Genomic DNA, 27,427 nt, shown 5'->3' on the forward strand with positions numbered 1-27,427 from the left:
ATATAAGGCTTGTATTATTTAATCTGATTTTAATATCAATTAATTCAGTGAGGAAATAAAGCCCAATCAAATCGCATTAGGTTGATGAAATAATGAATTAGTTTTTTTTTTTAAACAATTCTTCATGTATTTTTGTAGGAGGTCATACTATTTGAAAAACATATTCTAACTTATTATTGTGTAGATATTAGGAGAGACTAAATACTACTAAAATTGTTTAGACCAACCCAGTAGCATTTATTATATACTAAATAGATAACAGGGACCTCCAAGTGTGTATTTCAGTTAAATAATGTTACTTTACTAAGAGAGAGTGTGCAACTGGGGAGGGGCAGAAAGAGAGAGAGAATCCCAAGCAGGCTCCATACCCAGCTTGGGCCCACTGCAAGGCTCAATCTCATGACCCTGAGATCATGACCTGAGCCAAAACTGAGAGTGGGAATCTTAATTAACTGAGCCACCGGGGCGTCCCTTAAATAATGTCACTTTTATTGACATCAAATGGTATTTCTTAGGCTCACACAGGGTATGATACTTCTCAACCATTTCCCCATAATAATACATTGTATAGCCCTTCATACTTTTCCTCTTTAGAAGGGTTCATTTTATAAATAAGTATTTGATTGTAATTATTACACTTTTGTTAGAATATTTGTCCAAGAGGACAAATCCGACTTATTTATTACTGCATCTACAAATCTAAATAATAGCTGGCACTTAGCAAAAATTTAATTTTTGTAGCATAAAGGACTTTCTGAAATTACTTCTGATGGTCACTAGTCAATGTATACCCCCTAAGATATGGGGCATAGTCCAAAGCTGTCTCTAAATAAAACATCTGTTTTATTTACCTTTAACATTCATGTGATTTTATTTATTTTTTTAAAAGATTTTATTTATTCATGAGAGACACACACAGAGAGAGAGAGAGAGAGAGAGAAGGAGAGAGAGAGAGAGAGAGGCAGAGACACAGGCAGAGGGAGAAGCAGGCTCCATGCAGGGAGCCTGACGTGGGACTCGATCCCGGAACTCCAGGATCACGCCCTGGGCGGAAGGCCGGTGCTAAACCACTGAGCCACCCAGGGATCCTCACATATTTCTTTTTAATATATGTTATTTTAAAGAAAAATTGAAAAAAATAAAGAAAAATTGATACATCAAGGATAAACATAATTTTAAGGATACAGGATTACAGCCGTGTTTGAGTGTGTGCAGTATATGGGCTGCATTTGATTTTTAGCAAATAAGTTAGCATCCAAAAAAATGATTTTAATAATACTTACCATGAAGGTTTTTATTGTATTTGAAAGAGTAAAGTGAAATGTACTTTATATACTTTATATACATAATATGTACTTAAACATTGTCTCCTTTTTATCATCTTTTTTTGTCTCTCTCTCTCTCTCTTTCTCTCTCTCTCTCTCTCTCTTTTTTTTTTTTTTTTTTTGTTATGTAAACTCTATGCCCAACATGGGGCTGGAACTCAGGACCTGAGATTAAGTGTACCAACTAAGCAGGCCAAGTGTCCCATCCTTTTACCCCATTACTAGAAAATTTCTAGATTCTCTTCTAAGAACCTCAATTTGTACCTGGTTCTTTCTGTTAAGTATATATGGTCAATAACTGTCAAGTAAGAACAAAAGTTCTCAACCTTCGAGGAAAGATTATGGCTAATCACCAATCAAAAATCCTTTTACTGAGCCTACTGAATACAGCATAGATGAAAATTTTCCATCAAACATTTTAGCCAGTGCCAACAATGTCCACAGAGAACATTTAAATTCAATTAACTTTTATTACTACTTATTTAACACAAGTTTAATATCTTAGGAAAGAATTTATAGAATCTGCGCTTTATTGCACTGGATAGAAAATTGAAATTTAGTTATGTCGATATAGTGCAATTCGTGGGAAATGAGAGACGATGTTCTCTGGAATACATGAAGATTCTCAGTGATTGTTGCAAGGAATCACAAAAGAGATCTTTGGTCCAAAGAAGATATCTCTGAAAGAAAGTAGGACATCAGTTAAATTCAGCTGAAAACTAAGGTATCTATCTATTAGTCTTTACTGGATTAAAAATGGGCAATGATTTCCAGGATTTCAGATTACTATTCTTTTTAAGCAATAAAGTACAAGAGAATGAGTGGCAGAACTTGCCACAGGAACAACAAAGACCAGGAAGGTAATCAAGTCTCCTACTTTCCTCCCATTTGCCATTGATATTATACTATCATTTATCCGTAAAGAAAAGGAAAAATTAAATGATTTCAAAACCTTATTATCATACCAAAAATATTATTTCTCTGATATGGGGGGGGCATGGAGTTTAAATCTGCAGATAAGAAACAAAAGGTTAAAAAATTGTTAGAAAGTCAATAAATTTCTAAATTTTATAGGGAAAGGACAAATGTTAAGCTATTTAACTCTACTGTTGTTGAAAAGATCACATAAGGTAAAGTATAAAAATGCATGAAAATAATATAAAATTGTATTATGATTATGGCTCATTAGAAATATACTTAGTATGTAAAGTACAACCTATGTGTAGTTTACACTACTATAGCATATATTTGAAAGTTGCTAAGAGAGTAAATACTAAAAGTTCTCATCACAAGGAGAAAAAATTTTTGATAACTATATGAAGTGATGAATGTTAACTAAATTTATTATGGTAGTCATTTTGTAATATATGTCTATCAAGTTATGCAGTACACCTTAAACTTATACAGTGCTATATGTCAATTATATTTCAATAAAAATGAAAAGAATATAAGGTGGCAAATTAGAGTTTGTGTTTAAAGAGGTGAAAACAGGAAAAATACTTAGCAAGGTAAATCTGTTGGTACTAGGGGAAAGGTAACCAAAATCAGATAGAAATTACTTTTGTGTATCCAGACTTCTATTCTTATCCATTAACACAGATGGTAACAAAATTATATCATAAATACAAATACTTTTCAATAAATTGGTTTCTAGTCTTAGAATTACAAAAAAGCAACATGGTATTTTAATATTAAATAGCATTTCATTTATGTAGTCTGAGAAATATTGTCATTTTAATGAAATCAGTTAACTCAGGGGTTTTGTTTTATTTTGTTTTTTGGGTTTTGTTTTTTAAGATTTTATCCATTTGGCAGAGAGAGCATATGCAAGGGGAGCTGCAGGCAGAGGCAGAGGGAGAGGGACAAGCAGGCTTCCCACTGAGTGGGGAGCTGATGTGGGGCTCCATCCGAGAACCTGGAATCATGACCTGAGCCAAAGGCAGATGCTTAACCAACTAAGCCACCCAGGTGCCCCACTTAAGTCAAGTTCTTAATACCATTTAGTACAAATTATTCTCAGACTTTATCATGAATCAGAATCACCTATAGGACTTGTTAAGCCATAATTGCTATGCCTCACCTCCAGCCTCCTTGATTCAGTAGGTCTTGTAGAGGGCTCAAGGATGGATATGCATTTTTAACAAGAACTAGGTGATATTGAAGCTGCTACTCTGGGAACCATACGTTAAAAACCAACTGCCTTGGTAGAAAAAAATGTCTGGTCCAAACTAGAAGACCTGGATTTTAGTTTCAGTGCTGATACTAACTAGTTGTCTGGAATGGTGCTAGTCATTTTACCTCCCTGCATCTTTCCTTGATAAGATGATTATATCTGTCCTTTCTCACAGGTTTCTTAGGAAAATGAAAATATGATGTCATATGTTGAAAATAATTTGAAAGAGCAAATTTCAGTATGAAATAGCCAAGATCATAGTATTTGAGGCTTTTCAGTTACCAGAGGAAGATGATTTTAAAAGCAAGAGTCAAAAATTTACTGATTTATCTGCCTTTGTAATATACTTAAGATTGCATCTATTTTCCAAGACAGTAGATAATTTTTATTTAGTTCATTTCTGGTTAACTCATATGTAGAGCTAGAAAGTTTTTCTTTGACCATTACCAGTTTTCTGTCCAATTAATTACTTGATCCTGTTCACTAGTTTCTTTTATCTAAAGCCTCTTATTAGTTTTCAAATTGATTTAAAAACTTTGATGTTAACCTCTCCTATTGGCAGATTTTTTTGTGGTAAAACTCAGGGAATTTAGAATTTAATATATTGGAGTGCTACTAATTTTCTGGATTTTTTAAAAGAGATTTTATTTGTTTATTCATGAGAGACACAGAGAGAGAGAGGTAGAGACATAGGCACAGGGAGGAGCAGACTCCCTGCAGGGAGCCTGATGTGTGACTCAATCCCAGGAACCCAGGATGTCTGGAGCTGAAGGCAGATGTTCAACCACTGAGCCACCCAGGCATCCCTAATTTTCTGGATTACATTTAGTTTTATTAAAATCTGCCAAACTCTGTTTCTTAAATGAAAATATTCATTTTCATACACAATAGATGATTCTAGAAAGTAGCTGGAATTTAAGTAGGATTTTACTTAAAAAGGGTGATTAATTTCAGCAAACACATTATAAAGTTGTCTTTTAAAAGAGTTGTTATGAAAAAAAGAGTTGTTATGCATACATTTCATAGCCATATACTTCATGATTATATTTCCTTACTTTGGGCAGCAGAGCAATTCACGGAAGTTACAGTAACAGATCATCTCACATCCCTTCCCATCCCAGAAGTGATCCTGGATGTTTACATCCATCTTCGTCAGGTCAGCTACTCCCTCTGGAAGGTTGTGACAGTTGCGATCTTTTAGTGTCTTTCTGTAGCAAGAGAGGCGACTGGCAGGCATGGCTTGGACTCCTAGCAGCAAAGTTAGCCCAATGGTGAAAGCAAATACTATAAATTTCATTTTGGTTTTTGCCCTGAAATAGAGGAAAAAGTAAAATGTATCAGTGTGTTTTCGTTTTAAAGATGGAATTCATTTGAACATAAAGTTCTATAGCATTCTTATAAATACTTGGATAGAAAGATTAGGAGTTGATCTTTTTCTATTCTCTTCTTTGTATTTCTCGAAGTGTAATTTTATGACTATTGACAATAAAAATCATTAGAATAATGATTTAGAATAATTGTTAAAAACCAAATGTCTGGGTTCCATTTAATATTTAATGAAATATTAAACAAGAAATGCTAGAGGTCAGGGGGAGGTTAGAGCCAGAATCTGCATTTTTAAGTACCCAGAGTAATTTTTAATTTTTGGTTCATTCAGTAGAGGAGAACTGTGGGGGTTTTTTTTAAGATTTTATTTATTTTTTCATGAGAGACAAAAGAGAGGCAGAAACATAAGCAAAGGGAGAAGCAGGCTCCATGCATGGAACCCAACGTGGGAATCTATCCTGGGATCCCAGGATCACACCCTGAGCTGAAGACAGATGTTCAACCACTGAGCCACCCAAGCATCCCAAGAACTGTTTTTTAAGGTGGTAAAACTCAAGTGAACTTCTAGAATCATCATCAAGTTCAGTGGTTCTTGACTTGCATAGCCTAGGAATAATATTGTCAAAGAACTTGAATTCTACCCTGACAGGAACAAAAAACCTATCTATTCTGATACTGAGAAATAATATGCATATGTTTATAGTTCAGTTAAGTTTTAAAAACCTACCAGAATCACCCGGAGGCTCATTTTTGTTGCAAATTTTTATCCCATGTAGATTGCTTCATCTTAGCCTCATTGAAAACAGAGGCTTGAATTTCCCCTAATAAACATTTAGCCTGTTCTTAAACACCTACCATGCTGGGGAGCTCGTTATTGACTAAGTCAATATATTCCACTGATGCAATTCTAATGTTTCCCTTACTGTAAAATATTTTTCTATAGCTTCTAACAACCAGTTTCAGTTTGAGCTCTTAGGGTCATACCAAGCAAGTGTTTTTCTCTGCCAGGAGAGAATTCTTCAAATATAGTATTTGCATAAAACTGTGGGATATTCATCATCTGTTTTTTTTTTTTTCTTTTTTTCTTCATCTATTTAATCAGGCTTCTTTGGCTTTCATGTTAGGCATGAAAAGAATGGAGGCTATTGTAGTACAGGAAAACTAGCAGAACGGTGGAGAAATCAGAATCAGAATCCACAGCCATTCAGATTTCATCTTGTTGACAGATGCCAAGGAGCTTTCCTACCAAGGAGTATTAAAGAGAGGGGAAAACATATAAGTATATTGTACTTTGAAAAAAACAATGTTGAAAGGAAATTTTTTTAGTTTTCAGTGACTAGATGCATCTCAAAGGTGAATTAATATAGGTGAGATTATGGATTTATTAAAAGGACAATTATTTTAGAGTAGCTTTTGGTTTACAATAAAATTGGAAAGAAGGTACGGATTTCCCATATGCTCTTTGCCCTCACAAATGCATAGTCTCCCAGATATCAACATTGCTCACAAGAACCGTACTTTTTTTTTTTTTTTTACTAAGGATAAACCTACATGGTACATCATAATTTCCCAAAGGCCATAATTTAACTTAGAGTTCATGCTTGGTGTTGTCCATTCTTTAGGTTGGACAAATGTATAATGGTATTTATCTATCATTATAATATCATATAAAGTATGATATTTTCACTTCCCTAAAAGTTCTCTGTTATCTGCCTATACATCTCTCCCTCCTTAACTTCTGGCAATGATTTTTATTGTCTACAGTTTTACCTTTTCCAGAATGTCATATAGTTGTAATCATACAATATGTAGCCTTTTCTTATTTATTTATTTATTTATTTATTTATTTATTTATTTATTTATTCATTCATTCATTCATTCATTCATTCATTCATGAAAGACACACAGAGAGAGGCAGAGATACAGGCAGAGGGAGAAGCAGGCCCCATGCAGGGAGCCTGACGTGGGTCTCAGGGGACTCCAGGATCACGCCCTGGGCCAAAGGCAGGTGCTAAACCGCTGAGCTACCCAGGGATCCCCCTATGTAGCCTTTTCAGATTGGCTTCTTTCACTTAGTAAAATGCAACTTTCCTCCATGTCTTTTCATGTCTTGACAGCTCATTTCTTTTAGCACTAAATAATAATGTCTGGATGTACCACAGCTTATCCATTTATCTACCCTAGGACATCTTGGTTGCTTCCAATTTTTGGCAATTATGAATAAAGCTGCTGTAAATATCCATGGACCAGTTTTTGTATTGTACGGTCGTAAGTTTTAAACTTCTGTGAATAAACACCAGTGAGCACAATTGCTGAATTATATGGTAAAAGTGTGTTTAGTTTTATAAGAAACTGTTAATTGTACTCCAAAGTGACTGTATCATTTCGCATATCCACCAGCAATGTATGAGAGTTCCTATTGTTCCATAACCTCAGCAGTATTTGGTGTTGTCACTGTTTTGAATTTTGGCCATTCTAATAGGTGTGTAGTGATATCTTATTGTTATTTTAATTTGCATTTCCTTGATGATATATGACGACATGATGGAGTATCTTTTAATATATATATTTGCCATCTGTATAGCTTCTTTGGTGAAGTGTCTGTTAAAGTCTTTTGCCTATTTTAAAATCAGGTTGGTTGTTTTCTTATTGTTAAGTTTTAAGTTTATATTTTGGTTAACAGTCCTGTATCAGATGTGTCTTTGCAAATATTTTCTCCCACTTGTTGCTTATCTTCTAATTGCCTTGACATTTTCTTTCACAGAGAAATTTTAACTATAAATAAAGCTAGAGTTTAGCTTATCAATTATTTCTTTCAGAGATCATATCTTTGGTGTTGTATCTAAAAAAGGCATCATATCCAAGGTCATCTAGGGTTTTTTCCTATGTTATCTTCTAGGAGTTTTATGGGTGCACAATTTACTTTTAGGTCTATGATCCATTTAAAAAAATATTTTATTTATTTATTCATGAGAGACACAGAGAGAGGGAGAGAAGCAGACTCCATGCAAGGAGCCCGATGTGGGACTCGATCGATCCCAGGACTCCAGGATCATGCCCCGGGCCGAAGGCAGGCACTAAACCGCTGAGCCACCCAGGGATCCCTATGATCCATTTTTAATTAAGTTTTGTGAAGGGTATAGTGTCTGTGTTTAGATTCATTTTGTTGCACGTGGATGTGCAGTTGTCCCAGCACCATTAGTTGAAGACACTATTTTTGCCCATTGTATTGCTTTTGTTCCTTTGTCAAAGATCTGTTGATTATATTTTTGGGATTCTTTTTTCTGAGCTCTGTTCTGTTCCATTAACCTATTTGCCTATTCTTTTATAGGTATCACACTGTCTTGATTACTGTAGTTTTATGGTAAATCTTAAAATCAAGTAGTATCAGTCTTCTAATTTTATTCTCCTTCATTATTGTGTTGGTTATTCTGGTCTTTTTCCTTTCCATATAAACTTTAGAATCACTTTGTCAATATACACAAAATAACTTGCTGTGATTTTGATTGGGATTGCATTCAATCTGCAGGTCGAGATGGGAAAAATTAACATGTTGACAATGTTGAGTCTCCCTATCCATGAACATGGAATATCTCTTCATTTATTTAGTTCTTTGATTTTATTCAACAGAGTTTTATAGTTTTTCTCATCTAGATCTTGTATGTATTTTGCCAGATGTATACCTAAATATTTTATTTGGGGGGGTTGCTAATGTTAATGGTATTGTGTTTTAAGTTTCAAATTCCACTTATTCATTGATAGTATGTTGGAAAGCAACTGATGCTTGTGTATTTACCTTGTATCCTACAACTTTGCTATAATCACTTATTAGTTCCAGAAGTTTTTTTGTTGATTTTTTGGAATTTTTCTGCATAGGCAATCATGTTGTCTGCAAAGATAGTATTATATCTTCTTTCTTCCTTTATATACTTTTTATTTCCTTTTCTTGTCTTATTGTATTAGCAACAACTTTCAGTATGATACTGAAAAAGTGTGGGGAAAGGTACATTCTTGCCTTGTTCCTGATCTCAGTAGGAAAGATTTGAATTTCTCACCATTAAGGATGTTAACCATAGGTTTTTTGTAAATGGTCTTTATCAAGTTGAGAAAGTTCCCCTCTATTTCTAGTTTATTGAGAGTTTTTATCATGTATGCATGTTAGGTTTTCTCAAATGATTTTTCTGCATCTGTTGATCTGATCATGTGATTTTTCTTTTTTAGTCTATTGATGTGATAGATTACATTAATTAATTTTCAAACATTGAACCAGCCTTGTATGTCTAAGTCACACTTGACTGTGGTATATCATTCTTTTCATACTTGTTTTGATTCAGTTTGCTAATATTTTATTAAGGATCTTTGTAGCTATGTTCATGAGATATATTGGTTTATAGCTTTCCTTTCCTGTAATGTCATTGTCTGGTTTTGATATTACAGTAATGCTGGCCTCATAAAATGAGTTAGAAAGTATTCTCTTTGCTTCTATCCTCTGAAAGAGATCGATGAGAATTGGTTTAATTTCTTCTTCAAATATTTTACTGGGGAACCCATTTGAGCCTGGTGCTTTCTTTTTGGGGAGATTATTAATTACTAACTCAATTTCTTTAATAGATATAGATCTATTCAGATTGTGTGAATTTTGGCAAATTGTGTCTTGCAAGGAACTGATTCACTAATGAAGCTTAAAAGATTTATAGGCATAGAGTTGTTCATAGTATTGCTTTATTATCCTTTCAATATCCATGGGATCTGTAGTGATGTTCCTCTTTCATTTCTGATATAATAATTTGTGTCCTCTTTCTTTTCTTAGTTTACTTGGCTAGAAGTTTATTGATTTTTTAAATCTTTTTAAAGAACTGGCTCTAGGTTTCATTGATTTTTCTCTATTGATTTCCTGATTTTAATTTCATTCATTTCTGCTCTAATTGTTTTTTTATTAGACATTGATTTTTATTTTCTTTTTATTGTGAAAAACTTCAAATATATACAAAAATAGAGATAATGGTTTAATGAACCTCAATATACTCATCTGCAAGCTTCAATTATTATCACCCCATGGCCTCCCGTGTTTCAGTTATACCTGCACTTTTTTTCTTCCTCAGTTTTGATTACTCTGAAGCAAATTCTAGTCATCTCAACTTATCCACAAATATTTCAGTATATTTCATTAAAGGTAATGACTTTTAAAAATCATAACACACACACACAAAAATAAAATAAAAATAAAAATCATAACACATGGGACGCCTGGGTGGCTCAGCGGTTGAGCATCTGCCTTCAGCCCAGGGAGTGATCCTGGAGACCTGGGATTGAGTCCCACATTGGGCTCCCTGCATGGAGCCTGTTCCTTCCTCTGCCTATGTCTCTGCCTCTCTCTCTTTGTTTCTCATGAATACATAAATAAAATATTTTTAAAACATTTAAAAATAACAAATAAATACAAAAATAAAAATCATAACACAATACTCTTTAGCATAACAAAAAAATTAATAATTTCTTCATATAACTAAAAAGCCCTTCATTGTTTAAGTTTTCCACTTGAATTCCTAATTTTCTCCTTTTATTTTTTGATTGAAGTATAGTTGACATATTATATTAGTTTCAAGTATACAACATAGTGATTCAGCCATTATGTATATTGTGAAATGCTAGCCATGATAAATGTAGTTTACCATCTGTCATTATACAAAAATTACTACAATATTGTTGATTATATTGTTGACTATACTTTCTATGCTGTATTTTTCATCCTTATAACTTATTTACTTTATAACCAGAAACATGTACCTCCAAATCCCTTCCACCTATTTCGCCTATTCCCTAAATAGGCAACCCTTCCCTCTGGCAACCACTAGTTCTCTATGTTTATGAATATTGTTCCTCTTTTTTGTTTTTGTTTGTTTGTATTTTAGGTTCCAAATAAAAATGAAATCATGTGGCATTTATCTTTCTCTGACTTTTTTTCACTTATCTGTTCTAATTTTTTTTAAAGATTTTATTTATTTACTTGAAAGAGAGCACAGAGGGAGAGGGAGAGGCAAGCTCCCTGCTGAGCAGAAAGCCCGATGCGATGTGGGGCTCAATCCCAGGACCCCAGGATCACAACCTGAGCCCAAGGGAGATACTTAATAGACTGAGCCAGCAGGCATTCCTAATTCTTATTATTTTGTTTTTCTGCTTACTTTGAAGCAAATTGAATTTGCTCTAATCCCAAGGTGGAAACTAAGGTGATTGATTTTAGATCTCTCTTCTTTTCTAATATTTACATTTAATGCATTCATAAATTTCCCTCTAAGCACTGCTTTTGCTACATCCCACACATTTTGATAAGTTTTCCTTTTTATTTAGTTCAAAGTATTCTAAAAGTTCTCTTGAAATTTCTTTTTAGCTCCTATGCGTTATTTAGAGTTGTGTTAATCTCCACCTATTTGGGGATTTCCCAGTTATCTTTATGTTATTGATTCTTAGCTTAATTCCGTTATGGTCTGAGAGGAGAAATTATATGATTTCTATTCTTTTGAATTTGTTAATTGTGTTTCATGGCCCAGAATATGATCTGTCTTGGTGAATGTTCTGTGTGAATTTGAGAAGAATGTGTATTCTGCTATTATTGGGTTAAGTAGTCCATAGATGTCAATTATATCTAATTCATTGGTGGTGTTTTGAGTTCTACCATGTCCTTACTAATTTTCTGCCTGTAGGATTTGTTCCATTTCAATAGAGAATTCATATATTTTCCCTCACAATCCTATTTGTTTTACCTAATGCAGTTTGATGCTCTTTTGTTAGGTACATACCTGTTAAAAATTGTTATGTCTTATTGGAAAATTAACTCCTTTATCATTATGTAATATCCTACTCTATTCTTGATAACTTTCTTTTGATATTGGCTCCAAAATTAGCATAAGAAAAGAAAAATAAGAAATCTATTTCACTTTATATTTTTTCAGATTTGATGGAGCAAGACAGTGTTGTATTACATCGCAATCTAATATATAGACATATGAAAATGTCTTCCAATAAATTTTTACAGATCATAGTTTAAATTTTACATTAAAAAATATGGTTCTCTGAGGTGCTCTCGTTCTCAATTGCTTCAGATTAGGATCTTCTTTATACCCATTAAATAGGTGGTATTTTTTTTTTAAAGTCACATTTCTTGACTTTTTTTTCAGATTAATCTTCAAAGAAGGTTCATTAGAGCTTCTGTTCACTGAACATTTACTATGTGGCAGAAATCTCCACAACCATTAAGTTTTAAACAATATATTGACCATTACCACAATCAAGATAATGAACATATCTGTTATCCCTAAGTTTCCTAATGCCCTTAAGTAATTCATCACTCTTACTCCTCCCTTCCCTCCACTCTTATACAGACAACAAATTATCTACTATCACCAGAGATAAATTTGCATTTTCTACAGTTTTGTATAAGCAGAATCATAAAATATGTGCTCTTTTTATCTGACTTCTTTCACTCAGCATACTTCTTTTGAGATTTATACGTGTCATTGCAGGTATCAATAGCTGACTTCTTTTTATTACTGAGAAGTATTACATTATATAAATGATAGATCATTTACCCATTTGCCTGTTGATGGACATTTGAGTTGTTCTCAGTTTTGGGCTATTGTAAAAAGAGCTGTTTTGAATATTTGTGTATAAGTCTTTGTAAGGTTATAGTTTTAGTTACTCTTGAACAAATACCTAGAAGTAGAATAGCTGGGTTGTATGATAGGAGTATGTTTTACTTTACAAGAAATTGCCAAATTGTTTTTCAGAAGTGATTGTATCATTTTACATTCCCACTGACAGTGTATAAAAATGTTCTAGTTTCTCTACATTCTCTCCAACACTTGGTATGGTCAGTCCTTAACTTTTGGCCATTCTAGTGTCTTATTGTGGTTTTGCATTGCATTTCCTTAATAATTAATGGTGTTGAGTCCCTTTTCATGTACTTATTTGTCATCTGTATGTCTTGTTTGGTGAACAACCTGTTCAAATCTTTTGCTCTGTTTTAAAAATAGATGGTTTTCCTGAGTTTTGAGAGTCCTTTACATATTCTGGATACAAGTGCTTTATCAGATATATACTTCCTAAATATTTACTCTTTACCTATGGCTTTCCTTATCACCTTCTTAACAATGGTCTTCAAAGGGCAAAAATTCTTAAAATTGATGAAGTCTGATTTATCAATTTTTTTTCTTGAATAAAATATACTTTCATTGTCATATTTAAGAAATCATTGCCTTACCCAAGGTCACAAAGATTTTCTCTTATGTTTTCTTATACTAGTTTATAATTTTAGGTTTCCCATTTAGTTCTGTGATCTATATTAGCTTATTTTTTATTTTAATGAGTGGTGTGGTTGAAATTCTTTCTGTATTTTTATGGTTGTTCAGTAGTTTCAGTACCATATTTGAAAAGATTGTTGTTTCTCCACTGAGTTGCCTTTGCATCTTTGTGAAATATCAGTTTTCAGGGTGCCTAGGTGGCTGAGTTGGTTAAGTGTGTGCCTTTGGCTCAGGTCATGATCCCAGAGTCCTAGGACTGAACCCTGCATCAGACTCCCTGTTCAACAAGGAGTCTGTTTCTCCCTCTCCTTCTGCTCCTCTGACCTGCTAGTGCTCTCTCGCTCTCTCTCTTTTGTCTCTCAAATCAATAAATAAAATCTTTTTAAAAAATATCAGTTTTCAATATAGCTGTGACTGTTTCTTTTGCTGTGCAAAAGCTTCTTATCTCGATGAAGTCTCAATAGTTCGTTTTTGCTTTTGTTTCTCTTGCCTTCATGGATGTATCTTGCAAGAAGTTACTGTGGCCAAGTTCAAAAAGGGTGTTGCCTGTGTTCTCCTCTAGGATTTTGATAGAATCTTGTCTCACATTTAGATCTTTCATCCATTTTGAGTTTATCTTTGTGTATGGTGGAAGAGAGTGGTCTAGTTTCATTCTTCTGCATGTGGGTGTCCAATTTTCCCAGCACCATTTATTGAAGAGACTGTCTTTTTTCCAGTGGATAGTCTTTCCTCCTTTGTCGAATATTAGTTGACCATAAAGTTGAGGGTCCACTTCTGGATTCACTATTCTGTTCCATTGATCTATGTGTCTGTTTTTGTGCCATTACCACACTGTCTTGATGACCACAGCTTTGTAGTACAACCTGAAATCTGGCATTCCTTTTTATTGTTTAATTTTAATTTTTATGGATGAATGGAAGATGTGGTTTGTGTATGCAATGGAATATTGCTCAGCCATTGGAAATGACAGATACCCACTATTTGCTTCCATGTGGAGGGACCTGGAGGGTATTGTGCTGAGTGAGATGGGTCAATCGGAGGAGGACAGACATTGGATGGTCTCATTCATTTGGGGAATATGGAGATTAGTGAATGGGAATAAAGGGAAAGGAGAAAAAATGAGTGAAAATATCAGTGAGGGTGACAGAACATGAGACACCTAACTCTGGGAAACAAACAAGGGGTAGTGGAAAGGGAGGTGGGTGTGGGTGTGGGGTTGGGGTGACTGGGTGATGGGCAATGAGGGGGGCACTTGGTGGGATGAGCACTGGGTGTTATGCTATGTGTTGACAAATTGAATTCCAATAAAATTTTTTTAAAAAAATTAATAAACAATAAAAAGGATTGAGGAAAATAAATGAAAAGACAATAAAGAAATAAAGAATAAAGTAAAAAATATATATATAGCTGTGAGCCTGTTCTGGACTCTATTCTTTTCCATTGATCTTTTAATTTATCTTTACACCAATACTATAGTTTTGATTACTGTCACTTTATAATAATTCTTAGAATCAGGTAGGATTAGCCCTGAAACTTTCTTCTTTCACAAAGTTGTTTTGACAATTATAGGTCTTTTGCATTCCTGTATTAGTTGTATTATCAGCTTCTCAATTTCTACAGAAAAAGCCTTCCAAAATTTTAATTGAGATTGCATTGAACCTATAGATAAATTTGGAGGATACTGGCATTTTAATAATACTGGATCTTCTGACCCTGAATAAATTTTTCCATACTTTTATTTTTATTCATTTGTGGTTTTAGATTTCAAAAGTGTTCCTTTAAGTAGTCTATTGTTTGGTCTTGCTTTTTTATCCAAACTGACAATCTCTTCCTTTTAAGTGGAATATTTAGACCATTTACATTTCATGTGATTATTGCCATCATTAAGTTTAAATCTATCAACTTGCATTTTGTGTTCTGTTTGATCTATTCTCTGTTCCTTTTTTCCTCTTTTATATGTGCTCTTTTGGATTAATTGAACATCTTTTTGTGATTTCATTTTAGTTCCTTTGTTGGCGCATAGCTATAATTCTTCATTTTGTTATTTTAGTGGTTGCCTTAAGATTAATAGTGTATATACTTTAACTTATCATTCCCCTTCAAATGACATATGTCACTTTACCTATAGTATAAAAACTTTAAGGGACACCTGGTGGCTCAGTGGTTGAATGTCTGCCTTCAGCTTAGGGCATGATCCTGGAGTCCCAGGATCGAGTCCCACATCAGGATCCCTGCAGGAAGCCTGCTTCTCTCTCTCCCCTCTGCCTTTCTCTCTCTCTGTCTCTCATGAATAAATAAATAAAATCTTTAAAAAAAAAAAACCTTTAAAATAGTATACTTCCATTTCTCTCCTTCCATGCTTTATACTATCATTGTTATATACCTAATGTATATGCTAAAAACCCAGAAAATGTTATTATTGTTGCATAAACAATTGTATTTTAGAGAATTAAGTAATAAGGAAAAAAATCTTATACTTTATCCATGTAGTTTTCATTTCTAGTGCTGTGTTCATTTTAATGTGTTTCCATCTGATACCATTTTCCTTATGTCTGAAGGATGTCCTTTAATATTCTTATAGTGTAGGTTTTCTGGTGATTAATTCTTTAAATTTTTATATGTCTGTAACAGTTTTTACTTTATTTTTTTTAATATTTATTTTATTTATTTATGATAGACACACACACACACAGAGGCAGAGACACAGGCAGAGGGAGAAGCAGGCTCCATGCAGGGAGCCCGACGTGGGACTCGATCCCGGGTCTCCAGGATCGTGCCCTGGGCCAAAGGCAGGCGCCAAACTGCTGAGCCACCCAGGGATCCCCCCAGTTTTTACTTTACATTTGTTTTTGAAAGATATTTCTTCAGGTTATAAAATGGTAGTTTGACAGTTTAGGGGTTTTTTTTCAGCACCTTAATGACGTATCTGCTTTAATGTCCTTTGCTGCTCTTACTGACATCTGTATCAATTCTGGGTTGGTTTTAATTGATTGATTTTTCTAGTTATATGTTATGTTTTCCTGCTTTTTTTGTATACCTGGTAATCCCTGATTGGATTTCAGATAGTTTAAATTTTGCCTTGTTGGGTGCTGGATATTTTTGTATTCTTATAAATATTCTTGTGCTTTGTGCTGGGATGTAATTAAGTTTCTTGGAAACAGTTTGTTCTTTCAGAACTTGCTTTTATGATTTGCTAGATGGTTCTAACTCATTCTAGGACTAATTATTCCTCACTAGTGAGGCCATGCCTTCCTTCCAGTGGCCAATGAATTACAAGTTTTTTCAACTTATCTTTGTAAGTATTTCTGACTTTTTGTGAGTGCCAGACACTGTTTTCTAATCCTTTCAGATTTTTCCCCCTGACCATAGATAGTTTCCTCATTTGCATGTACAAGTTAGTTTTCTAAATACTTCAGTGGGGCCCTCTGTAGACATCCAGCATTCTCTATGTATCTTTCTTCTCTTTAATAGTCTTTTCTGTGAATCTTGGCTACTTTAGTCTCTCTGACTCTCAGCTCCATTTTCTCAATTCAAGGAATCTGCTGGACTCTGTGTGTTCCCTCTCCTTTTATTTTTTTTTTCAGCCTGGAAATTCCCTCAAGGCAATAGACCAGGGAAATTATACTTCATATGTTTCCCATATTTCATAGGAAGATGTCCTTCCTTGCTTGAAATCCAGTGTTTTGACAGAGGTTGTTTCATGTTTTGTTTAGGTGGGTTTTTTTGTTGTTTCAGAGGAGTGAGTAAACCTAGTTCTTTTTACTCCATCTTAGGTGAAGCAAAGCATTCTATACTACTATTACTATTTTGCATCTATTTTTGGAGGAATATGAAGGCAGATATACAAATTTTAGAGATTCTAAAAGTGAGCTCTGTGGTACTTTGATAATTTTAATACTAAAGCCAACTTCTCAGAACTATGTTTTTCCCTTCCACATCCTTTCCCAAATTGAATTAGGGTTGCTTTGACTACCACCTCTTGGATAGAGTAAGAGCTATTGGGTCCCAAAGTACAACAAATAAGATCTATTATGGTTTGCTCAAGGAGCCATTCAGTCTGCCATTCCTACTTCTGGAATGAGGCTTTAGTATTTTGATCTAGTTAGGCTGCTGAAAAATAACCTGAAATCATTCTTTAATCCTCAGGCCCAAATTTTCAAATGCTACTTCTGGTGACTTAGAATTCCTCTGCCCATACCACGACCAATCTGGCAAGAGTATTCAGGAGAAGAGTGGCCAGTATTGGGGAAGTGACGGAGTCAAAGAATAGTACTGATGTAGGACTCGCTGATTAAGTAAGTAATTAGATTAGGAGCAAGCTGATTTAATTTGGTTCAATGTAAGAGACATTTTTTAGTATTTCCTTTATGCGAGGCACTGTCCTAATTACCAGTAGTATAAAGAAAAATATTAATAACTAAACTTATCCTCTTCCAATCACTCCAATTACTTCAATTAAAGCTAAAGTCATTGCAATGGCCTTCATATGCAACCTGGCTTCCTGTTATCTCTCTGAAAATATCTACTTTTCCGCTTTTTCATTCTGTTCTAGCTAATCCTCAAAAATATTAGACACATTCTTTCCTTAGGGCCTTTGCCATAGTTAATTCCTCTGCTTGGAAAGCTCTTCCAACAGATTAACTATGTGTCTACCTCCTTTACCTTCTTCAAGTTTTTGTTCACCTTGCTCCTCACTAAGATCTATTCTATTTAAAACTGTATCCCAGGGTGGTTCAGTCAGTTAAACATCTGCCTTCAGCTCAGGTCATGATCTCCAGGTCCTGGAATCCATCCCTACATCAAGGTCCCTGCTCACCAGCAGGGAATCTGCCTCTTCCTCTGCCCTTCATCCTTGCTTGTGCTCTCACTCTCTCTCTCTCTCTCTCTTTCCCCTCTCTTTAATAAATAAATAAATAAATAAATAAATAAATAAATAAATAAATAAATAAAATCTTTAAGAAAAACTATTTCCCCTCACATATTCTCAATCTGCCTTAATTGCTCTACTTTTCCATGGCATTTATGAACCTCTAAACTGTTTTTTTTTTTGTTTTTTTTTTTAATTTTTATTTATTTATGATAGTCACCAAGAGAGAGGGAGAGAGGCAGAGACACAGGCAGAGGGAGAAGCAGGCTCCATGCACCGGGAGCCCGACATGGGATTCGATCCCGGGTCTCCAGGATCGCGCCCTGGGCCAAAGGCAGGCGCCAAACCGCTGAGCCACCCAGGGATCCCGAACCTCTAAACTGTTAAAAAATATTTTTATTATGTCTCCCAGGACTTGAATGTAAGTTCAAGGAAGGCAGGGTTTTGTCTGATGTGCATCCCAAGCTCCTGAAACAATGCCCGGCATGTTAGTGAAAGAATAAATAGTATACCCTAATCTCTAGATGCTTATATATAGCCAAGAAAGGAGGAATTTCTCAGCTTGTTAAACTCAATATTTAATGGCACAGAACTATTATGGATAGTGAACAGTCAAATTTTTAAATTTGGGTGTCATCAAGTACTATTGTTTTGATTAAATTGATTTTTTCTGAATAGTCTGACTTTAAAATGTACTTCCTAATTTGTTTTATTTTCCTTTTTTATCAAGACTATCATATCCAGTCAGCTCATACCTGACTTAAAAATATATATATTTATAGAGATTCCTAGGTGGCTCAGTCAGTTAAACATCTGACTTGATTTCAGCTCAGGTCATGATCTCAGGGTCCTGAAATCAAGCCCTGGGTTAGGCTCTGCACTCAGTAAAGCATCTGCTTGAGATTCTCTCTCTTGCTCTCTCTCACTCTCTAAAATGAATAAATAAATTTTACATTTAATATAATAAATATATATATTTATATGTGTATACCTTTATCAGAAGATTCAACAACAACAAAAAACCCTCCCCTTTTCTCTAAGCTCCCTTACCAGATTACTCTCCATCAAAAAACTGGGTGGAAGGAGAGGGGTGAGAGACGGTTGTAAATTCTTTGTAATCTTTTTACCAATTGTGTTTGAAGAATTTTTCTATATTAGTCATTAGCATTTTTCATATATGTTAAGTTTTGGTCTCCCTAGTTTTTTGTTTTTTACTATGCTACCATGTTGTTCTTATTTTTAGTAATCTAGCTTAATTTTGTCTAATTCTTGTGGCTTTTGGAAAAAGTCATCCATTTACTAAACTTGGGATCTTACTACCCTTTACATATTTCCTGCATATAAGCATAATTTGTTCCTGAGGTCATTTCATGACTGTTAACCGCTTAAGCTTTCTTTCCATTAGATGATTCTAATTATAGCAAGAAAACTGATTGGATTTTTTTAAATAGTTAAAAAAAAAAGGAATAATAGTGTAAAACATAGAAAATGCAGAGAAGAATAGATAGAATAAAATACAATTAGTTTCCATGTAGAGATAAGGGTTGTTAGCATTTTGGTGTGTTTCTTTCAGTATGCATAGGGGAGAGCATTAAGGAGAAATTGAGATGGCAAGGGACAGAACACTGGGAAACTAACATTTGTGGACTGCGCAGAAGAAAAGTCAGAGAAATATACCAGTGAAGGGAACTGAGAAGGAAGTAGAGGGTCATAAGATAATGAGAAAAGGGGAAAAGGATAAGTGAGTGGAGAGCTGAGGACGAACTCATGACAAAGATTGGTCTTTACTAAGGTATAGTCCTCAGAGTGTCTCTACACCCTGCTACATAAAAGCAGATAAATTCAAAATCCATATACCATCACTTTCTGATCTCTTTTATAGTCCTGTGTCTCTACGTACATGATATTGATACTCAGATGATATTTAACGTTGTTAAAATATAAAGTTGTCAGATAAAATACAGGATACTGAGCAGAATTTGTATTTCAGATAAATAATAGATAATTTATAATATAAACATGTCCTAAATATTACATAATTTCTATCTCTTGGGTTAATTTTGATAATTTATATTTTGTTAAAAATAGTTCATCTGACTCATTTAAAAATATATTACAATATAGATATATAGAGTATTTTCTTATAATTAAATAGAAATCTTCCTTCCCTCATTAGGATTTTTATAGGTACTGCCTCTTTGGAAGGAATGCTCTTTACTTGCCTAGCTTATTCTTGACTTTCAGTTATCAATTTAAATTCATTTTTTTTAAATACTTTCTCTGACCATCCAATCTAATATAGTTTCAACTAGATTCTTTCATAGTGACCTTTTTGTCCCCTAATGCTATTTATCACATTTTAAATTATATGAGTTTACTCATTTTATGTCTATCATTCCCTTAAGACAGAAAGCTCCATGGAGGCAGTCTATTTTGTTCACTACCACATACCCAGTGGCTAATACAATGCATGGCCCACATACGTAGTATTACATGAATGATTCTCTGAAAACCCTTTTTTTTTTTAATCCTGAGGAAGAGCCTACAGTGGTTTCATGGTATCTAAAAGATGGCAAACTTCCAAGGGCTAATCCTAAGGCCTTCTTCCTTCCACTTCCCCTCCACATCTATCACTCCTTATTCTCAGCTAGTAAAAAGACCAGTCAGGCAGCCCAGGTGGCTCAGCGGTTTAGCGCTGCCTTCAGCCCGGGGTGTGATCCTGGAGACCCGGGATCGAGTCCCACGTCAGGCTCCCTGCATGGAGCCTGCTTCTCCCTCTGCCTGTGTCTCTGCCACCTTCTCTCTCTGTGTGTACTCTCATGAATAAATAAATAAAATCTTAAAAAAAAAAAAAGTCCAGTCATCTCTTCAATCCTATGTGTATGTCTTTTGCTTGTTGTCACCTTTATGTTAATTTCTGACCAAACCATGTACTGAGGACAAACCTCAAACTCAACTCTTCTAAGAAGCCTTCCCAGATCCACCCATACCACTCTAATAGCTCATTTGTTCTATGTACCTATAGCACTCATGTACAATCCATTCATTAAGAACTGTGAATTTCCTATCTTTTTAATTTTAGCCATTCTAACTGATGTAAAATTGTATCTCATTATGGCTTTGATTTGTATTTCCCTGATGACAAGTGATGTTGAGCATGTTTTTTCATGTGTCTGTTGGCCATTTGTATGTCTTCTTTGGGGAAATGTCTCTTCATGTCTTCTACCCATTTCTTGACTGGATTATTCATTTATTGGGTTTGATGTAGATATAGATTTTGATACTAGTCATTTATCTGATACGTCATTTGGCGAGGATGTAGAGAAAGGGAAACCCTCTTACACTGTTGGTGGGAATGCAAGCTGGTACAGCTACTCTGGAAAACAGTGTGAAGGTTCCTCAAGAAGTTAAAAATAGGTGATCCCTGGGTGGCTCAGTAGTTTAGCACCTGCCTTCAGCCCAGGGCGTGATTCTGGAATCCTGGGATCGAGTCCCACATCAGGCTTCCTGCATGGAGCCTGCTTCTCCCTCTGCCTGTGTCTTTGCCTCTCTCTCTCTCTGCATCTCTCATGAATAAATAAATAAAATCTTTTTTTAAAATAAAAAAGAAGTTAAAAATAGAGCTATCCTATGACCCAGCAATGGCACTACTGGATATTTACTGCAAAGATACAAATGTAGTCATCCAAATGGGCACCTGCACCCCAATGTTCATAGCAGCAATGTCCACAATAGCCAAACTGTGGAAGGAGCCACGATATCCTTCTACAGATAAATGGATAAAGATGTAGTGTGTGTGTGTGTGTGTGTGTGTGTGTGTTTGTGTATATAATGGAATATTATTCAACCATCAGAAAAGATGAATACCTACCATTTACATCAACATGGTTGGAACTGGAGGGTATTATGCTAAGTTAAATAAGTCAATTGGAGAAAGACAATTATCATATGGTTTCACTCATGCAGAATGTAAGAAATAGTACAGAGGACCATAAGGGGAGGGAGGGAAAACTGAATGGGAAAAAATTAGAGAGGGGGACAAACCATGAGAGAATCTTACCTCTGGGAAACAAACTGAGGGTTGCTGAAGGGGAGGTGGGTGGGAGGATGGGTAACTGGGTGGTAGACATTAAGGAGGGCACGTGATGTGATGAGCACTGGGTGTTATACACAACTGATGAATTATTGAAAACTACACCTGGATAACTAATGATTTGACTAAATAATACCTTGCCATTGTCAGCTTTTTTCATAAGCCAGTTAGTGAGAGAGAATATGGCTATAGTTGGGAGTGGGAGATTCATTGAAAGGCATTTGACCATTGAGTAAATTGGTTGTTCTGTGTATTTACCTAGAACCAGGAAGGAATATATGGAATCATCATAAAGGGCCTTCCAGAACTTGATTAAAAGCTTTGATTTTATTGAATATGTTAGAAAACCATTTGCATATTTTGATAGAACACTCACATGTTTGATTTATGTCTTAAAAATAATCCCTGATTGCTTTACAAAGATGTGTTGTGGTGGGACAAAATTGGAAGAAAAAGACTTTTGGTGAAAGTTGATGGAAGATATGAGGCAAAAGGGAAAGAATCAAGGATGACCCTTAGGCTTTTGATCTAAGTGATGCTGACATTTGTTGAGCTGAGGAATAATTAGATGGAATCAATGTGAGGAAAATTTAAGAGTAAATTTTCAGACAAGTTAAGTTTGAAATGCCTATTGGATGTCTAAGTGAAGATATTGAGTAGGCAGTGTGTCTGAAGGTTAGGGCTAGAAATAAAAAATTGAGAGTCATCAGGATGTTTATGGATAATATTTATAGCTATGAGACTGGCAGGGTAGTGAGTATAGAGTAAGAAAAGAGGTAAAAGACTGAGACCTGGGGGCAAGCCAATATTCAGAGGACTGGAAGAGGAGATGCCAGCATCATGAAGGCAAGGACTATAACTTCTACTTCTTTTGCGGCTCTCAGAGTACCTACTTCAATACTGGGCCTACAGTAAATGTTCCAAAAATATTCACTGAAAGAATGAACAAATAAATTGCTGGAAAAGAAAGTGGGTATGTTGCCATACCATGTACCTCTTCTGAATATGTCCACACCAGAGCACAAAATAGTGTTTCTGTCACAGTCTCAGTCACATACTAGGATGGAAAGTTCCACACCTGGCAAGCATTTACTGGTAGTTTTTTTTTTTTTAACACTTTATAAATTACATGTTTGAACTGAAGTTTTCTCTTCTTTTACTTGAGTGCAGATAAATAGCTCTAATTTTTATTTAGCAAGTGGAAAAATGTCTCAAGCAGTATGTTCCTATGTTACACGATTATTTTTTTTCACTAGAGGACACCAACCTTAATCCTTGGCAATCCATTAAGACTGTATATTTTCAAGTGCCAACAAGAGTGAAATGACTTTGGCAAATATGAAACAAACTGCTCTATTTTTTTTTCTATTTCAGTTGAAGTACATGCACTTAAAATTCCTCCTGGAGTACATCCAAATTACAAAAGAAAACAAAGCTAAAAACTGAATATAAAAAAAATAAAAACTGAATATCTAAAGAAATAAGCAAGAGATCCTTATAGATAGTTATGTATTGGTTTTTAAATTCAAATTTATGTAATTAATTTTGTTCTAGCACTATATGGTATCATTCATATCCCAGTAAGGGAATAATTTTTAAAAGATCAATGCAGAGGAAATAGAGTCATGAGCAAAATATTCCAATTAAGCAGCAAATCATTTCCACCGTCATAAAATAGGGAATTGCAAATTTTGATTGTATGAGAATATTTACCATGAGAAAGCTTTTGAATGGGTGAGTTAAATGAAGACTTAAAAAGAAAAATCATCCCGCTTAATGGCCAAAACTAACAGGGCTATGCAGTTTCAGTGTTCAGAGATTTATGGTGCAATGCTCATACAGGCAACTGATGTCAATTCTGGGAACTGGTATTAAAAGCAGTGGAATGAAATAGAGTTGATGAATTAGAAAGGGCAGTCCATTTTCAGATTTGTTTCAAAACACAGCAAAAGAGAAGCAAAGGCTTCAAAAACAAATGAAAATTCCAACCCAGAACTTGACATTTAAAATATCAAAAATTATAGTTGGAAGAGATTAACATTGCTGTCTAGCTTGTGATGTTTCCCATTTATCTTTCTTGGATGATGAAAAAAACCTGTTATTTAAAAAAATGTCTCTTATCAATTGTGTTAGAAGAGGTTCATGGTAGAATGAGCCCTGAAGTGGAATTCTTAAAGTACATGTTAAAGAAGAGATGGTATGAGAAAATGGGTACGTCTTTCAAACATCATTAAACGAGACATGATCAGCCCAGGTACCCAAGAGACTTTCATCAGTGGAAAAATGAAGTTTACATCCTTCCTGAAAGTAATCTTTCTTCAGATAATGCATTCAGAAAATGCTATAAGATGATATTATTCAGTCTTGGATTTTTCTACTTGTTTTCCTGGCTACAATAGATCATCATCACTGGAGAAAAGGACCAGCATTTGGGAGAGCTTTTCCCAGCCTGCATAACCAAGTTAAGGAATCTTAAAGAGGAATTTTTGTAAGCCTGAAAGGGAAAAAGTGTTCCCTTTATCTTAGCAGTACAGACACCATAGTGTGTTCTATGGTGGGGACACCAAAGACGAATTCTGTACAATTCCTTCTTTGTATCACACATTTATACCAATTTTTTTTTTAGGAGTCAGGATTTTAAAAGCAAAAAAAACAAAACAAAACAAACAAACAAAAAAACCCACAAAAAAATGTCCTGCTTAGACATTGCAGTTAACTTCACATAGAGTAGGTAATATAGAGATATAGCTACTGCATTAAAAGACTAAACTTATATATTGCATTATTCTTACATGGTTCTGAGAGGTGGAATAATAAGGTCCTGTTATGTGGGAGATTCAGAGTGGACATGAGCATTAATCAGGAGTAACAGTGAGAGAGCTGTCTCTTTTTAAACCTATGATTAAATGACTCTCCCAGTTAAGGAATATACATTTTCTAGTCCTTTTAATCTGATTATTTTCTTTTATCTTAAGAAGCATCATCTTTTTCAAAGTATATCCATCTCCTTAGAGAAGCTCTCTCTCTGACTTTCTCTTCTGACTCAACACATAAATACATTTTTGCTCTAATCTGTAGCAATAATTTGGAGTAGAATAAGTGACACAAAATGATATTTAAGAAAAAAAATACATACCCGTTCTTCTCCGTTCCTTTTGGTCTTCTTGGCAGAGGAATTTTCTTAAATGCTCCAATTCACTGGGTGAGTTTGGGCAAAAGGAGAAAAAAGGAGGTGCTAAAAGGAGGTTCCTTACAAATAAACCTTTGTCTGCCTTGTCTCTTGCCTGGAATTGACAGACTCACTGCTCCAGCCAGAACTGGGGGAGGAGGAGAGTAAAAGAGAGACAGGGCTGCAAGAACTGACTCCCTTTGAGTCTTCCAAACCAGGCAAGGATGAACTGAACAGCTTCTTTACAGAGGGAAATAACTAGTCTATACAAGAACCTCAGGGAGGCAGACTCTGAGAGCAATAAAATGTAAAACCCGAGGAATTTAAAAAGAACACAGAGTAATTTTAACCTTAGAAGTGTGTGTGTGTGTGTGTGTGTGTGTGTGTGTGTGTGTGTGACAGAGACAGAGCAGGGAAAGAGGGAGAGAGGAAGGAGAGAAGGAGGAAGAGAAATGGCTAATGTGATTTAAGCAAACAGCTGAGCACCTTTTCCTTTTTTCAGTTTCTTTGTGTTTTTTTTTTTCACTAAGTTTCCTCACCATCTAGATCTCTCATTATAACATTTTGGTTGAATATATGTTCAAACTCTCCAAATCCTCACCTAAAGAGTCATTACCAGTCAATGGAAAGTAAAAAAATAAAATAACTAAAAAAGAAATTTATGCCTCAAATAAGGCACAAATGGAATTTCAACTCTGTTTTGAGCAAACTGCACTGGAATTCTAGGATCTCTTAACTATACTTTAACTGTCGGCTAATTTTTAAAATTCAATTTGGAGTAATGTTGCAGGAGTTGGAAAATTAGACTAGGTATTATCTAGACAGAGAATGGAAGGAAGGACATTCTAGGTTGTATAAAGAAAGGCATGAAAGTGAATGAGAGGGTAACAACTTTGAAGATTACAGGTAGTTTAGTGTATCTGGATTTAGGGGCTCCAGGGGATAAAATTAGAGGACTAGAAAGAAGCAAGTTGATGAAGTACCTCCTATGCTACACTGAAAATTTTGGATTTTATCCTGAAAGTGAATGGAAAGATGATGAAAAGTATTAAAAAGGATGAAGCATTTGACTTCAGTGTGAAAGAAGGAGGATGTGGGAGGAAGGAAGCTAGAGACAGAAGAGGGGCTCTTGTAGTAACTCAGAAGAGAAGATAGGGAAAAAAGCTGAAATGATTTGGTGACCAATTAAGTTTTTATATTTAGGGTAGAGGCAGTTGGAAGAAGGGGAAGAGACTTTATTAACTTTCAGAGACTTGGAGCATTGAATGGATAATGCATTATTCTTCTAGGGAAAAGAATACAAAAGGAAGAATAGTTTTGGCAGAACAGGAGAGGGAGATAGAAATGAGTTAGTTTTTTTTCCCATTGAGTTAGAAGTGTTTTTATTTTTTATTTTAACTCCAGGATAGTTAGCATGCAGTGTTATATTTGTTTCAGGTATACAATATAGTAATTCAACACTTCTATACACCTCCCAGTGTTCATCATGACAAATGCACTCCTAAATCCCCATCCCCTATTTCCCCTATCCCCCTACCCACCACCCCTCTGGAAACCATCACTTTGTTTTCTATAGTTGACAGTCTGTTTCTTGGTTTGTCTCTCCCTCTCTCTCTCTTTTTTTCCTTTGGTCATTTGTTTTGTTTTTTAAATTCTACATATGAGTGAAATAATATGGTAGTTGTCTTTTTCTGACCAACTTATTTCACTTAGCATTATATTCTCTAGCTCCATCCATGTCTTTGCAAATGGCAAGATTTCATTCTTTTTATGGCTGAATAATATTCCATTGCGAGTGTGTATATCACATCTAATTTACCCATTTAAACACTTGGGCTGCTTCCATATCTTGGCTATTGTAAATAATGCTGCTGTAAAGTTAGGGTTGCATATATCCCTTTGAATTAGCGTTTTTGCATTTTGGGGGTAAATACCTAATAATGCAATTACTGGATCATAGGGTAGTTCTATTTTTAACTTTTTGAGGAAACTCCTTACTGTTTTCCACAATGACTGTACCAATTTGCATTCCCACCAACAGTGTAAGAGGTTCCTTTTTCTTTGCATCCTTATTAGCACTCGTTTCTTCTTTTTTGATTTTGGCCATTCTGTCAGGTGTAAGATGATGTCTCACTGTAGTTTTGATTTGCATTTCCCTGATAATGAGTGATGTTGAG

At 34.8% G+C, this 27,427-nt stretch overlaps 1 protein-coding gene across 1 annotated transcript; it reads right to left on the minus strand.

Moving 5' to 3' along the window:
• Nucleotides 1-1,775: 1,775 nt before the first annotated feature.
• On the minus strand, nucleotides 1,776-25,429 carry SCRG1 (stimulator of chondrogenesis 1). Its single transcript, XM_077868574.1, has 3 exons — nucleotides 25,218-25,429; nucleotides 4,554-4,808; nucleotides 1,776-2,005 (listed from the first exon to the last, which is right to left on the minus strand). Exons 2-3 carry the CDS (start codon nucleotides 4,793-4,795, stop codon nucleotides 1,951-1,953), a joined length of 297 nt encoding a protein of 98 aa, XP_077724700.1. The 5' UTR covers nucleotides 4,796-4,808; nucleotides 25,218-25,429; the 3' UTR covers nucleotides 1,776-1,950.
• Nucleotides 25,430-27,427: the final 1,998 nt, after the last annotated feature.

Source organism: Canis aureus, chromosome 24 (assembly GCF_053574225.1).
Source record: "Canis aureus isolate CA01 chromosome 24, VMU_Caureus_v.1.0, whole genome shotgun sequence".
Taxonomy (NCBI): domain Eukaryota; kingdom Metazoa; phylum Chordata; class Mammalia; order Carnivora; family Canidae; genus Canis; species Canis aureus.